The sequence below is a fragment of the Coenobita brevimanus genome, chromosome 26 (genome assembly GCF_032717465.1).
Source record: "Coenobita brevimanus isolate Jiangsu-jjx chromosome 26, ASM3271746v2, whole genome shotgun sequence".
In the NCBI taxonomy this organism is placed as follows: domain Eukaryota; kingdom Metazoa; phylum Arthropoda; class Malacostraca; order Decapoda; family Coenobitidae; genus Coenobita; species Coenobita brevimanus.
In genome coordinates, this window is record NC_136979.1 from 34,317,096 (window position 1) to 34,331,760 (window position 14,665).

The 14,665-nt window shown below is 38.3% G+C and overlaps 1 protein-coding gene across 1 annotated transcript in view; it reads right to left on the reverse strand.

Moving 5' to 3' along the window:
* Positions 1–14,665, reverse strand: part of LOC145394080 (tetratricopeptide repeat protein 39C-like) — a 36,299-nt gene that overhangs the window by 4,636 nt on the left and 16,998 nt on the right. The window contains exons 10-12 of the mRNA XM_080268048.1: positions 14,423–14,540; positions 13,474–13,682; positions 8,495–8,923 (exon numbers count right to left, since the gene is read on the reverse strand). Coding sequence (XP_080124174.1) covers positions 8,810–8,923; positions 13,474–13,682; positions 14,423–14,540 — 441 coding nt within the window. The 3' untranslated portion in view covers positions 8,495–8,809. The remainder of the gene's footprint in view (positions 1–8,494; positions 8,924–13,473; positions 13,683–14,422; positions 14,541–14,665) is intronic.

A 14,665-nucleotide genomic window follows, 5' to 3' on the forward strand; every position in this document is an offset into this window, starting at 1 on the left:
AATGCAAGTTAATAATCAGAGTAGAATAAATGAGAATCCAAAAACAGGAATAAAGTTTGCAATTTGAGATCAATTAACAATACACTTGTAATTACAGGACCTAGTGAATATAAATTAGTATTTTAGTACAGTACCACATAGGAACTCCCATCATGGACAACTTTGGCTGGAGATTATAAAGTGTGAGAAACACTCCTGCAACCTACAGACAGTTTTATTCAGTTCAAGGGGAATCCTTGTAGTGAGGGGATTACCAAGTAATTGAAGCTATAGTTATTCTTGCCAGCTTAAAACGTCTACCCTGCACTGAATAAAATTGTATGGAGATAGCAAAAATAAAATAAAAAATCTTCAGGCTGAAGAGGTTATAGTAAGGCATGAGAATCTGTAACTTAGTCTAGAACTGTCATTATGATCACAGGCAGACAGAACACAAGAGAAAGGTTGAAGAGCATAAATGCATTGGTAATACATGCACACAATATACGTTGTATTTACGAGTCATACAATTTCTAACTTTCAGCGGCACAACTTAACTTTGTACTTTCTCCAAATTTTGTCTATAAGAATACATGTGGGTGAATGTATCTGAATTGTGTGATCTACCAAACACAATATGGAATACTCTCTCAATACCTCTCTCTTGGCCTTTGGTAAGCATATCATTGTGACTATAGTTTGTCCACCTTAACCTGAAGAATTTCACCCATTTGCAGTTTATTTCCTGTATCTCAATGACAGAATAGGGCAACACTGGCTCTACATCCTTTCTATAGGACTTCTTTATGACTACCACCATAGTCTAGTGTTAATCTCTTATTATTACTCAGCATTCACGAAGGAGAGATGGCAAATTTTGGCCTTGATAAGGTGGACAAAGTATAGTGTATTGTCTCTAATTATTAACTGTTCTAAGATGCATATGTAACATACAGAAGACATAATTTTGTCTCAAAGCCTCTTCAGTTACACTAAGTGTCAAATATATCAACTATAAACCATAGCATAATAAAAAAGAAATGAATTACAGTACAGTATACCCAATAATTCTACTGAGGTTTCAGTGCACGGGCACAATTCATTCATCTGAACGATTCACAGCACTTTGAAGCAAGACACAACATAATATTGCAGTACCATGCTTACCCAAATAGAGATATTTCTCGTACAGTCTGGGACAAAAGTTCACCAACTATTCCATTGCATCTACTTCACACTTAGGACATGTCCATCACTTTCCTTCCTCACACATCACATAAAAAGAATTATGTATGGGCAGCGAAAAACACCAAGCACTTCTCTCTCTCAGCTTCATAACAGCCACTAGAGGGAAGCAAAATATTAAAGGAATTTTTGTCCCTAACTGTACCATTTATAATCTTTATATACCACTCCAGTCTCAGATAATCAACACTGATATATAAGAAAGGAAATAGGTAGGAGGGAAACTCGGAAAGAATTTAACCTCTTCAGTTTGATAAGTTTTTGTATGTGATTTAGTTTGCATATATTTTTGTAACTACAGTACCATAATGATCTCTCCTTCTTCTTCTCCCCCCTCCCCTTTTTTTTTTAACTAAGGTCAAGTCTCTAGTAGTGAAGGGATTAATGAAAGCTGTATTTAACAGCTCCAGTTCAAAACATCTCTCCAAAGTCTAATCACATCATATGCTGGTAGCAATATCTGAATACAGTATAAAATATGTAATTGGAGTGGTGCTAATGTCCTTTGTTTTGCTCAAGTTTCTGACCACTGTATTCAGAGTCTGTCTTAGAGAGAAATCTGGAACTCTGAGCTCTTTCCTGCATATACCACCCATCCATTTTATACTGTACTCGTCACTGATCAACTTACATATAATTTTCATTAAGTCAAAACCATGTGAAAATGTGAGTGTGTTTCAGTGATAAGAATATGACAACAACAATGCACAACACTGAACAGGAAATTGTCACATACATGAATTAGGTTGCAATTCTACACAACAGTATTACAACAACCAGTAGAAAAACATGAAATGCAAGTAGCAATGAAACCTGCAATGCATAGTGGATTTAAACAAGAATCCTCTTCAACAGAATACAGTACATACCAAAATAAGAACCATACCTCATATATTTCCGGTTATTTCAGAGTTCAACATTACAACCATCTACCACATTTTACAATGTGGTTAGTGTGATCACTCCAAGTTAGACATATTACTTAATGAAGCATACCCATATTAAAACATGAATTCAGTACAAAAAAAGGAAAGATTTATCATACAGAAATCAATGTGATTAATTATGTGATTAACAATGCATTCCTGTACTCATATTAACCCCTTCAGTATAATGATGTATATTTTCTAGTTTACTTATCTTACTACTTTCAGACTATTTCATTTAGCTTAAGGGAACCACTTGAGACCACTTGAACTAAAGAGGTTAGAAACCATTTCCATTAACCCCTTCAGCACAATGATGCCTTTTTCACAGTATTCTATTCTATGCTTGTTACTACTGTATTTTCCTCAGTTTGATAGGGACTTCTCAGTATGAAGGAATCAAACTAACTCAGGTAACAGCCTTCATACAGGTATGGGTTCTCAATTCACAAAGGCATTTCATTTGTATTGTATCAAATACTTAGGAAACACTGGGATGGGGAATACGAACTTATAAAGTACACCTGAGAATCATAATTACCCAAGCAGCTTGCAAAGAATAGTCATAAAAAAATACAGCTGCAAAAGACTCAGCCAGAAGCTTGAAAAATATGTCTTTGCTTAGAAACACAGGATTAAAGACTTGTGTACAATTAAGTCTTCTGTATTCTATCCTAGTTAATGTCAACAGATTAACCCTTTCAACCAGATGATGTATTATTAAGGTGTATTCTTGTTAACTCCAGATAATTCTATACAACTTAGGAAATACCTTTAGTAGTGAAGGGGTTAACAAAGGCTAAATTGGTATGTAACCCCCCTAGTTTGAAACTTTCCTGAGTATAATATTCGAAGATAAGAAAAAAAAAAAGGTAAACAAAGACAAATACATTATCAGATTGAAAGTGGCAAGCTTTGAAAGTGGCATCTCTTTGAAAAGGGGTCTGAAACAATCTTTATTAATCCCCTCTAAATGATGATGTTTTTATTTAAATTTTGCCACAATCAAACAATACTAATATTGCACCTTGCTTGGAAACCATTCATACTGAAAGATTAAAGTTAAAATCCCAAACACTACATGTACTGCTGGTACGAGGATATTCCTGGCTAGTAGTGGGAGGTTGGGAGTACAGAACCAGTTACAGTAAGTCCTCATTACTGTATATGTCACGGATGTGTTCCAAAATAATATCACAACTTGTTTCAACTAGTTCTGTATATTGAAGGAAATATGTAAATCAACTTTACAGGTTGCAATGGAGCTTAAAAAGACTGTTTCTGCAACTGACTGGACTTGGTAGGTGGATAGTTACCACTGTCCCAGGAGTTACTACCATGGAAGTGACATGGGGCCAAGGCCCTGTAGCCAGCTTGCACAGTTCCCTGAGATGGGAACTCGATCACAAGTTTGAGTCAAAGTATGGGCTGAACATACTGCTTGTATATATCTCCTATTCATAGCTCATATTTTTGAAGGCTATACTTCCTCTACTTTCCCTGCACCTCGCCATGGGGAAGGACCATGTTCTGACCCTGGCAAGGTGCTGTCTGCCACATGAATGCAGTTTCTCTTCTTGTGGTTGACGGGTCTACCTGGCTAAACAGCTTGGGGTTGAGCAACAATTGTGGAATTAATGACATAAAACAGGCAACAAATAATGAGGACTTACTACATCACTGTTGTGGATTCTGGACCACATGCTGGATACAGAAAATGCAGCCACTCAAATGTTTTTGCTCTCAGGTATCATTTGCAAAAGTTACAGTGATGATTATCTGTCTTGTTAGAGTGCAGTATGGAACATAGATCTGGTTACCAATTTCAGTACTGTTTTGGATTTTGTGTGGAAGAATGACTGGGAGACACATCTGAAGATTTATTATTTAGAAGAAATTCTGAATGCTCAGCAGCTGTTTCACTGTGAATGTACTCGTGCAGAGTTTCTACTGGATGAAAAAGGTGATGACGTTATCAATGATGGAATACTATACAGAAATATTGAGCTGGATTGTCTGTGTGTCTGAGACAGATGGCAAAAGTCTGCCAGGTCACATGCTGACGTTTGAGGATTGTGAAATATATATCAGACAATCTTAGACTGTATCTACTGTAGTTCCATTTCACAGCTTTGACTCTTACATTTGTGCTTATTGAGCAGCCTGTCATTCTTCATTTGAACAACCACAGACAGCCGAGGTGGTTATATTAGTGTTAGAACTGTGGCATTCCAAGGTCCAAGGGAGTGTCCCTGTATGCCGCACAAGCAAGTCATTCCTACAGACCAACAGGCAATGTTCAGTCATGTGTACACTATCATTCTTTAACCGAGAGTTATGACAGAAAGACTACTGCCTACATACTCCCTACATTTAGTAGGATGCAGTAATTCGGGTAAAGCAGGCAACTGGAAATCTTCCTCCTTTCATTAGTATAAGGATGCATTAGCCCCACCACCTGTCAGTTGTGGTACACAAAGTACAGGAATGTACTTCCTACATCACAGGGAAGAGGACATGGGATGATAACTTCCTCTTCTCTCACTCATGCCCAAGAACAGTTCACTGAGCCTTATATTAGGTTTTTCCCCCCTAAGTGAATATGAAAAACAAATTAAAATGATGTCATGATGCTTTTCTGCAATAAGCTTCTGAATTTCAGGAGCTCTGCTAAGAATTGTTTTAAACTACATTATTAAATTATTTTCTGGAAACCATGGTCATTATGACTATGTTTCACATGATATACTGTATATATTCAATGTAGATTAAGTTACTTATGACCATAACCCCCATTAGCAACATTTTTATTCAATTTACCATATTCAAATGAGGTGGAGATTTTGAGAATGGCTTTGACTTCTTGGGTCATGAATCAGGGGAGAAACAAAGGCAAGTGTACACTCTATCACCTGTGACACTGGAGGTAAGAGACTACTTGCAATGCAAGTGTTAGGTAAGAGAGCTAACCAGTTTTTAATGCAATATGCACCAACAAGGAAATATGATTCATACTAGTTTCTTATTACAGTACCAGTACACTAATATGGGAAAAATGCATATAACTTACAGAGCACAAAAAAGGCTTGCATCTAATTTTCATTACAAAGGATTAATTGACTTTCCCAGAGTTATATAAAAGATTATGCACTGTTGGTTGGTTTCTGGGCACTCCCAACAGTGGACTGGTCTCCAGTTTAATCTACTTTCAACAGTCTTTTAGTAAGCAAATGGACAAAGCACGCAGTGTTCTCTCTTCTATTACCCGAGAAGCCAGTGCTGACCCAAGCGACTGCCTTGTATAGTATGCTCCATGATATACTGGTATCTTTCTATGACAACTGCTGAATATTACACAAATAAACTGAATTGATGTTAATGTTCCTCTAGTGGATTCTCCTAGTTTTGGCAGGAAAAATTATTAAAAACTATGGTATCGCTCAAAGTAACTGAACAAAGGATATAATGTAATACCGTAAGGTTTATATAAATATAAAATGTCTGGACATGCTGAAAGCTGTGAGCAGCAGCAGCTACTGATGTCAATGAAGAACAGATTATTTGAAATATGAATACTTTAACCAACTGTCTCAGTATCACACTAATAACCTGCTGGTGAGTCTAAGAATGAATGTAAGAATGCATGTTATGTAGGCATAACAATGAGGATAATATCAATGAGGTTTGATGAACTGCTAACTGAACTGTACAGTTCTACCTAACGACAGCTTTAGCTGAGGGTAAACTGCACAGATATTGAAAACATACTCTGCCTGATGGGATTACGATGTTTCAAATGAATAAGGCATTTTGACTGTGTTAACTATAAAAGGTATTGTAAAAATTACATTAAAACAATGTCTGCTGATATTTTAAAGTTAACAATCCACCACAGTATAGTTTTGAATTCACAGGTGTAAAACTCTCAGTCCCCCAATACCAGGGATAAACAAATGTAACATGCACACACATGCAACAGCTGGTGGCCTGCATAGGTTCTCAGTGTTTACAATGCCAGCAGAACTAAGCATCTGAAAGCTGTAGTTCTCTTCATCACAACTTATGTTGTTAAAATGTTATTTCTGACTTCTGTTTAATCAATCATAATTATTATTCTATCATATATCTAAGCTTTGCTTGTGTTTTATAGCTACTTTGGTACTATGATATTACACACATACCTTTTAGCAAACCTAAAACAGACAAGCGTATAGCAAGCTTTGCAACAAAAAGTACAGTATAAACTGAATACTGATACCTGTTAAATGAACTTGGGGGGAAAAAAAAAAAAAAAAAAAAAAAAAAAAAAAAAAATCCATCACCAAAGCTTTAAGTTTAAATCCAGATGAATATGAATAAACAGTATAAACATACCTTTGATGAAACTTCTTCCACTTATCAAAAAAGTTTTCTGAGTTTATAAAATAAGAGAAATCTATGGACAGTGAATAAGACATCAGTCATTACACACAACTTCAAACAACCACAGTCATTTGAATACAGTAAAACCACCTTAAAAAGGATAAACAAGTATCTACTGTACATTCTTTCACTATGCATACTGTACAGTAAATGAAAGGCAGCTCTACAATCCTTACATGTGTATGAAAACTGCACATGGACAACACCATTTTACATTTCTAATATCAACAAGGGACTTATCTTACTTTCTTCTCCAATATCATTTTAGCACTGTGCTGTACTATGAGATTCTGTTACCCACCTACACTTGGGTTGTTTGCTGTTCACTTTCTACAGCAACAAAACAAAGTTAAATTTTGAAAACCTCTGGTCTTGCACGCAACCGTGAACATAAACTTGGAATGTTGATTAAGCTCAAGACACTCTCCCCATGTTGTGGCTTCATCAGTCATACATGCTCCTATCCTCTCACAAATAATATGTTCAAAGAGGTACACACAGCAATCTGAAATATCAGTTCATCTCTATTGCTTACATTACCTGGGAATTTCTAAGTCCAAGGGCATGAAAATAAATGTGATTGTGAGAATTATGCTGTACCACATCCCCCATACAGTTATCACTCAAATATGAAAAAGTGGTACATGACAGATCTCAGGATATCTCATCACACAGAAAGGTGGGATGGAAGGGAGGGGAAGCTAGAAGGAAACATTTTAAGTTTTTCAACATACTGTAGATATGCAGAACGTAAATTTTTGACATACTTAGAAAAAGTCTCCATTTTCTTCATCCTCCCAAAAGTATATACCATAATCAGGTAGATTATTAATGACACAATCCATGTAAACATTAAACTCACTGTTTACACTGCCAATGGCTCACTTATCTACTACATCTCTACTGCATTAAATATTTAAAAAGTGGAAATTATGATACTGTAAATAAACTTCAAAGCTCTTGCAGTCTGCAGAAATAAGATACATTACTGGTGGTCAGAATGTGTAAACAGTACCTGCTTGCAGACTTAAATCTATTCATCACCATCATCTAATCCAGTGTTGCTCCATGAGGAGCGTAGGAGCCTGGGGCTAGGCAAGTAGGTCCTGACATTTAAGATGAGAGTGACCAGTCTCACTCATCCCTGAGTGGTATTATGTGAGCAATAAGCCCCAACCATCCCTTGGATATAAACCTGCACCAGCTCAATCCGATTGGAGCACCCTAATTACCCACTAAACCACCATGCGCCATAATTTACTTTACAATAAAAATATGATTATAAGATGAGAATATAGGCAGTCAGAATATTGGGTATCTTATTTTAAAATTTAAGTTAAAAAATGATATTATGATAAAAAAAATAGAGCAACAAAACACACATTATAAAGCTTTCTGTCACTTTACTTATAATATGTGCCTTAAGAAGAAAGATGTATATAGTAGGAAGGAATAGTTTGTCAACTCTTACAAGCCTTTCTCCATTGCCCACAGACCACATTGTTCTTACAAGCCTTTCTCCATTGCCCACAGACCACATTGTTCTTACAAGCCTTTCTCCATTGCCCACAGACCACATTGTAATGGGCTGGGAGCGGGGGGTAATATCGTTTTGTATACATTTTTCTGATTGCTGGAAATAGGGATGAGGGTCTTAGAAGTATTGGAGACATGGAGAAACAACATCTAATAAGCACTTCTATGGACTTGTACACTGTTGTTAATTTCATGGAAAATTACTGTTCATCTTGGAAAATCAAGGGATTACTGATGTATAAAACATGTTCCTACAAGCAAGTGATATTAAATCCAGGGAGCTTTATCTTACTTCTGATGCAAGCTGAAAATAAGATCTCCCATTAACTAATAGATCTTCTTGATGTTTACATAAGTAATTTATATTTATGTCTTAGAAAACCTACCATCTACCACATACCAGTGGAAAATACTGGATATTCCTGTTGGTTATTATATGATGCTTCCTGGCAATACTACAGTTCTTTCACCTTAACTTGGTCTAGACTTTCTTCCTTTTGCAGCTCACTTCACATAGCTCTGAGGCAGCAAAAGACAATGTTATGGCTATACTTCCAAGACACAGTACTGTACTTCTTCATGACTGGCACTATATTCTTGATTTTCTAGCTTATTTGTTATCTACCATTTTCAAGATGGAAAACTGGCAATTAGAAGTCAAGTGAAACACATATAGGTGAGCTGAACAGGTGTTGGCTTGGTTAGGAGAGGTTGCGGAGAGCAGCGTGGACTCTGACTGAGAGACGGTTCTCAAAGTCATAACCACGATAGTTATCTCTCACATCCTCCAGGCACTTGCGTCCCTCCTCCACCGTCTGCAGGAGAAAAAAATAACAGACAGAATTAATAAAGGCATAGTGGTAGGTGGAGGCACTCACCATCCACTCACTCAACGTAGTGCTGCTCTCGGGTGGCTGCCCATTCTTCCCTTTGCTCCTTCTTTCTTTCCTCTTCCTTCTGTCTACGGTTGACTCTACACTGAGTGACATGCCAAATGGTTTCCTGTACACCAGGAAACCATTTACTATGCTGGGTGGTAACCATATAACCAAACTATGGCACCTGGTGGTAAAGTGGGTAATTAAGGTGTCCCAGCCAGGTTGAGTCTGTGTCGGTTTATATCCAAGGGGTGGTTGAGGTTTAATGCTCACGTAATGCCTCTCAGGGATGAGTGAGGCTGGTCACTCTCATCTTAACTGTCAGGACCAATTTGCTTAGCCCCGGGATCCTACGCTCCTCATGGGGCAACACAAGATAAGATGATGATAATGAAAAATAGGCTAGACCATATTATCAGGTAAACAAGGAAGCTTACCCCATTCAGCCAAAGGATATGGGCTTTATTCTGTTCTTGCCACTCAGAAAAAAAAAAAAAACTATTCAGGTTAGGAGAAACTTTTCATAATGGAGAGGGCTAGACTCTGTAGCAAGAATTCATCCATCCATCCATCATCCAATCCTACATTGCCCCATGAGGAGCGTAGGAGCCCAGGGCTAGGCAGTTGGTCCCGACATTTAAGATGAGAGTGACCAGGCTCAATCATCCCTGAGTGACATTACATGAGCAATCAATCCCAACCACCCCTTGGATATAAACCTACATCCGCTCAATCCGATTGGAGCGCAATAATTACCCACTAAATCACCAGGTGCCAAGATTTGGTTATATGGTTACCACCCAGCGTAGTAAATGGTTTCCTGGTGTACAGGAAACCATTTGGCTTGTCACTCAGTGTAGAGTCACCCATAGGCAGAAGGAAGAGGAAAGAATGAAGGAAAGAAAGACAGAAGAGGGAGTGTAAAGTCACCCATAGGCAGAAGGACAAGGAAAGAATGAAGGAAAGAAAGACAGAAGAGGATGGAAGGAAAGAAGGATGGAGGAGAGGAAAGGGCAGACACCCAAGAGCAGCACTACATCTAGTGAGTGGATGGTGAGTGCCCCCACCTACCACAATGTAGCAAGAATACAACAATAAATTACATTACCTGATTCGAAGGGTTAGGAAGATATTTTGTACTTTTAGTTTTGAGGAATAACTGCATAGCATCAGCCAGGCTTTTATGACAAGGTTGATGGAAGTGTGAGACAGTTCTATATTATCAGTTCTGGAATAACTCTTTAAACTAGTGTAGTATCTCCATGATTACTGTTCTTGTTGTTGTCCCAGGCTCACTGGGACCTGAACCTAGGAGATCACAGGAAAACAGTCACTTCAGCTGGGTGTTCCAGCAAGTCTTATGTTAGGTTATGATGAAGGTTTGTCTGTCCCGCAAGAGTGAAGGGGCAGAGTTGAGTACGGTAAATATACTTTGATATGATTGAGCGATTGTTATACGCACGGTTTAAATCAAATCATGGCAACATCAGTCTGTTTGTGTGTTATGCACCTACTAATGATGCACTCGATGAAAGGAAAGACACATTTTATGTAAAGTTGCAAGAAGGAGTAGGAAGGGTACCTAGACATGATGTTTTGATCTGCGTTGGAGACTTTAATGCAGTAATGGGCTGTTCAAATGAGGGATTTGAGGCATGTATGGGTAAGATGGGAGTTGGTAGTAGGATGAGTGAAAACGGAGTGAGGTTTGGAAGCTTCTGTCTAGCAAATGACTTAGTCATCGGGGGCACACTCTTTCAGCATTGCAATATACACAAGACAACTTGGGTGTCGCCGTGTGGAAAATATAAAAATCAGATTGATCACATCGCTATCAGTAGGAGGCATAGAAGTTCTCTGCTAGATGTTCATGTTAAACGGGGAGCGGATATTGGTAGTGACCATCAACTCAGCATTGCAAAAATAAGGTTTAAACTTAAAAATCAGAAGAAGGAAAAATCTGGTGTTGGTAGATACGATATTGTTAAGCTTAGAAGGGAAGGAGAAGAAAAGGAGGAATTCAGATTAGAATGCAGAAATAGGTTTTTGGTGTTGGAAACGTTGGAAGAGGGGGAGAGAAGTGTTGATGAGATGTGGGAGGATGTGAACAAAGTTTTGCATGAGACTGCTGAATGTACGATTGGAAGGAGACATAGATTCAGGAGAGAGAAATGGATATCAGAGGAAACGTGGGATATGATAAAAAAGAGAGGTGAGGCTAAATTGAGGAGTGAGATGCAATGCGTTGATGAACGAGAGATTGAATTAGCAAGAGCTACGTACTGGAGTCTGAATTCAGAAGTAAGAAGGTTAGCTAGGAGAGATAATTTTTTTTTTTTTTTTCTAATAATCATGGCAGCGCAACTGCCAGGGTCATATGCCGCCGTGCTAGGAGAGATAAAAGAAGATGTGTGGATGAAAAGGTTGCAGAGACTGAAATCTTAATAAACAAAAATGATGGACAGAGTCAAAGAATAGCATATGAATCGATTAGAGAACTGAGTGGTAATGCAGGTAAACGCAAGGAAATACCAGTTAGAGACAGGGAAGGAAATTTATTGACCAAAGATGGAGATATTAAAAATAGATGGAAAGAGCATTTTGAGACAGTTCTTAATAGACCAATACCACCAGAAGAGGATATACCGTCTGCTCAGGAAGATTTAAATATAGAAACAGGAGAGTTGAGGCTTGCAGAAGTGGAGAAAGCAGTAAAACAGTTAAAGAATAATAAGGCACCAGGGGAGGATGGTTTATTTCCGGAAATGTTTAAAGTGGAGGGGGATAGATTAATAATGATCTTGACCAAGCTATTCAATAAGATATGGGTGACGGGGTTACTACCATCAGTTTGGAAGAATGGTGTAATTGTTAAAGTTCCGAAGAAGGGAGACCTGAGTGAATGTGGTAATTGGAGGGGAATCTCTTTGTCACCGATAGCTTTGAAAGTTTTCAGTAGAGTGTTGTTAAATAGGTTGGAGCCGGTGGTTGAGGGTATTCTGAGGGATGAACAGGCTGGTTTTAGAAAGGGACGTGGTTGCAATGATCAGATCTTTATAGTTAGGCATTTGATGCGGCAAGTTAATGAAATGAGAGTACCGTTAAGTCTTTGTTTTGTTGATTTTGAAAAGGCTTTTGATAGTGTTTCGAGAGAGACTATGGGGAAGATCATGAGACATTATGGAATACCAATGGAGTTTGTGAGGGTCATTATGAACATGCATGAGGACACATTTTGTAAAGTGATGGTTGATGGTTGTGTGAGTGATTCGTTTGAAGTCAAGTCCGGAGTAATTCAAGGTGGTGTTCTATCGCCTTTACTATTTATATTGGTCATTGATTACATTATGAAACGCGTTGGAACAGAAACCAGTGCAGGTATACTTTGGGGAGAGAACAGGAAACTTTTGGATTTAGATTATGCAGATGATATAGTTTTGATTTGTGATGGGCCAGAAGAGATGCAGATAGTGTTGGACTGTTTGGTGAGTGAAGGTCGCAAGGTGGGTTTGGTTATTAATTGTGGAAAAACTGAAATAATCAATATGAATATGGAAAATGCGCAGGAATGTGTAATTGGAGGTATGGTTGTAAAGCAAGTTGATAGGTTTAAATATTTAGGTATTTATTTAGCCAAGGATGGTTCTCTGAACTTTGAATTCGAGGAAAGGTTAAAGAAGGCTAATCAGGCAATGGGAATGCTTAAAAATATTTGGAATAATAACAATTTTTCTGTGCATACAAAAATCAAACTTTATAAGGTAATGGTTAGGAGTATCTTAATTTATGGACACGAGTCTTGGTACAGCACAGTGACTATGGAAAATAAATTCTTGGTGTTTGAAAACAAAGCACTTAGAAGAATATTAGGAGTTAAGTGGTGGAAAAGGATACCAAATAGTAGAATTAGAGAAATAACGGGAGTGCAGCCGTTCGATGAATATGTTAGGTTCTCACGATGGAAGTGGCTAGGACATGTGTATAGGAGACAGGGAATAGTACGAGGTACACCAGGGTGGATGGCACTTGGTAGGAGAGGTAGAGGAAGGCTAAAAGAGACGTGGGTGAGGACAATGAGACGGGAAGCTGGAGATGAGTGTTGGGGAGATCTTGAGGAGTTAGCACAAGATAGGATGTGGTGGTGTGAGTTCATTGAGGCCCTATGCATCCCCGAGGGTGCCACAGGAAATGATTGATTGATGAATGGCTGCACTACAGTGTGGGCATGGTGGATTGTTCATGAACTGTGATTTATATTTTGAGTTGGTACTCAAGCAGAGAACGGTAATGGCCACATCATGGTCTAACTAGGTGAGCTCATTTCTGGGACAAGAGGTTTCTCTTGGGTGAATGGCAGTTGTGGTGATGATGACAAGGATAAAGTTCACAATGATGATACTGATACTGATGATAACAATGACAACAATGAAACTGACCATTACAATGATGATGATGATGATCTGTGCTTTCATTAACAGTTCACCCACCTCTTCCTGAGCACACAATAATACACCCAGCTCATAGAGGGCAAAGGCAGGGATGCAGGGTTCATCTGGGCAGGTAGAGGCAAGTGACACACTTTGGCGTAGGTGAGAGGCAGCAGCAGAGGGTGGGCGGCCCATGGTGTCTAGCAGTGCTCCCCACACTAAGTGACGCAAAGCCTCTAGTTCACCACACTCACCCATATTCTCACACTCTGGTAACCAATAAAATCATGAGCAGAACATATCAAATACAGTTTATAAAGTAAGAATAAATAAAAAGATAAGGAATACTGGTACCATCTTTAAGCAACATAACAAGACTACACAAGTTAAGATTTTCATATACCAAAAACATCACAGTATCATTCATATTCCTTGTTTGAAGACTTGGGTATTTCATCAACTGTGAATCAAAGTAACAAACAGCATCAAAATAATCAGATTAATTACTTCTTCTATTTAGACGTAACATCATCTCAGCTAGGTGTACATTTGGATGATTTCACAAGGAATACAAAATCTGCCACTGCTAAAACAACTACTGGTACTTAGCATTACATCCCTAGTGCAAACAACAGTAGTCATGTTTGATTCTGCTTCCATCAGCAAAAACTTGTTACACAGTAGTGTATACTGTTATAAGTTAAGAAAAACATCACTTATTTACCACCAGGTAGGGCTCAGCATGAGAATTTAACAAATCTTTACTTTGGTAAAGAACATTAATCAAGTGTCACGCTCCTGCCTATTATATCCAAGGGGTGGTTGGGGTTTGTTACTCACATAGTGCCACTCAGGGATGAGTGAGGCTCATCACTCTCATCTTAACTGTCAGGACCAACTTGTCTAGGCCTGGGCTCCTACGCTCCTCATGGGGAAGCACTGGGTTAGATGATGAATGAATGAATGAATGAATGAATGAAACATTAAGAGAAATGTTGCTATGACTCACCTTCCAGCATAACAAGGCGGTGCTGTGGAGAGCATGAAGGGAGGGCATTCCACATATACAGCAGCTCAAATGCCCGCAGCAGGCAGTAGCCTTGTCCTACCTCTCCTTCACGCTGGAACTGTCAACAAACACTAGGAATGTAAGTTTTTATCTATACAGTACTATAGCAAAATGTCATCAGTTAGCTACCAGGTAAATGCTTTTAAGAAAAGATGACTTCAGTAATGTATTACAAGTGTCTAT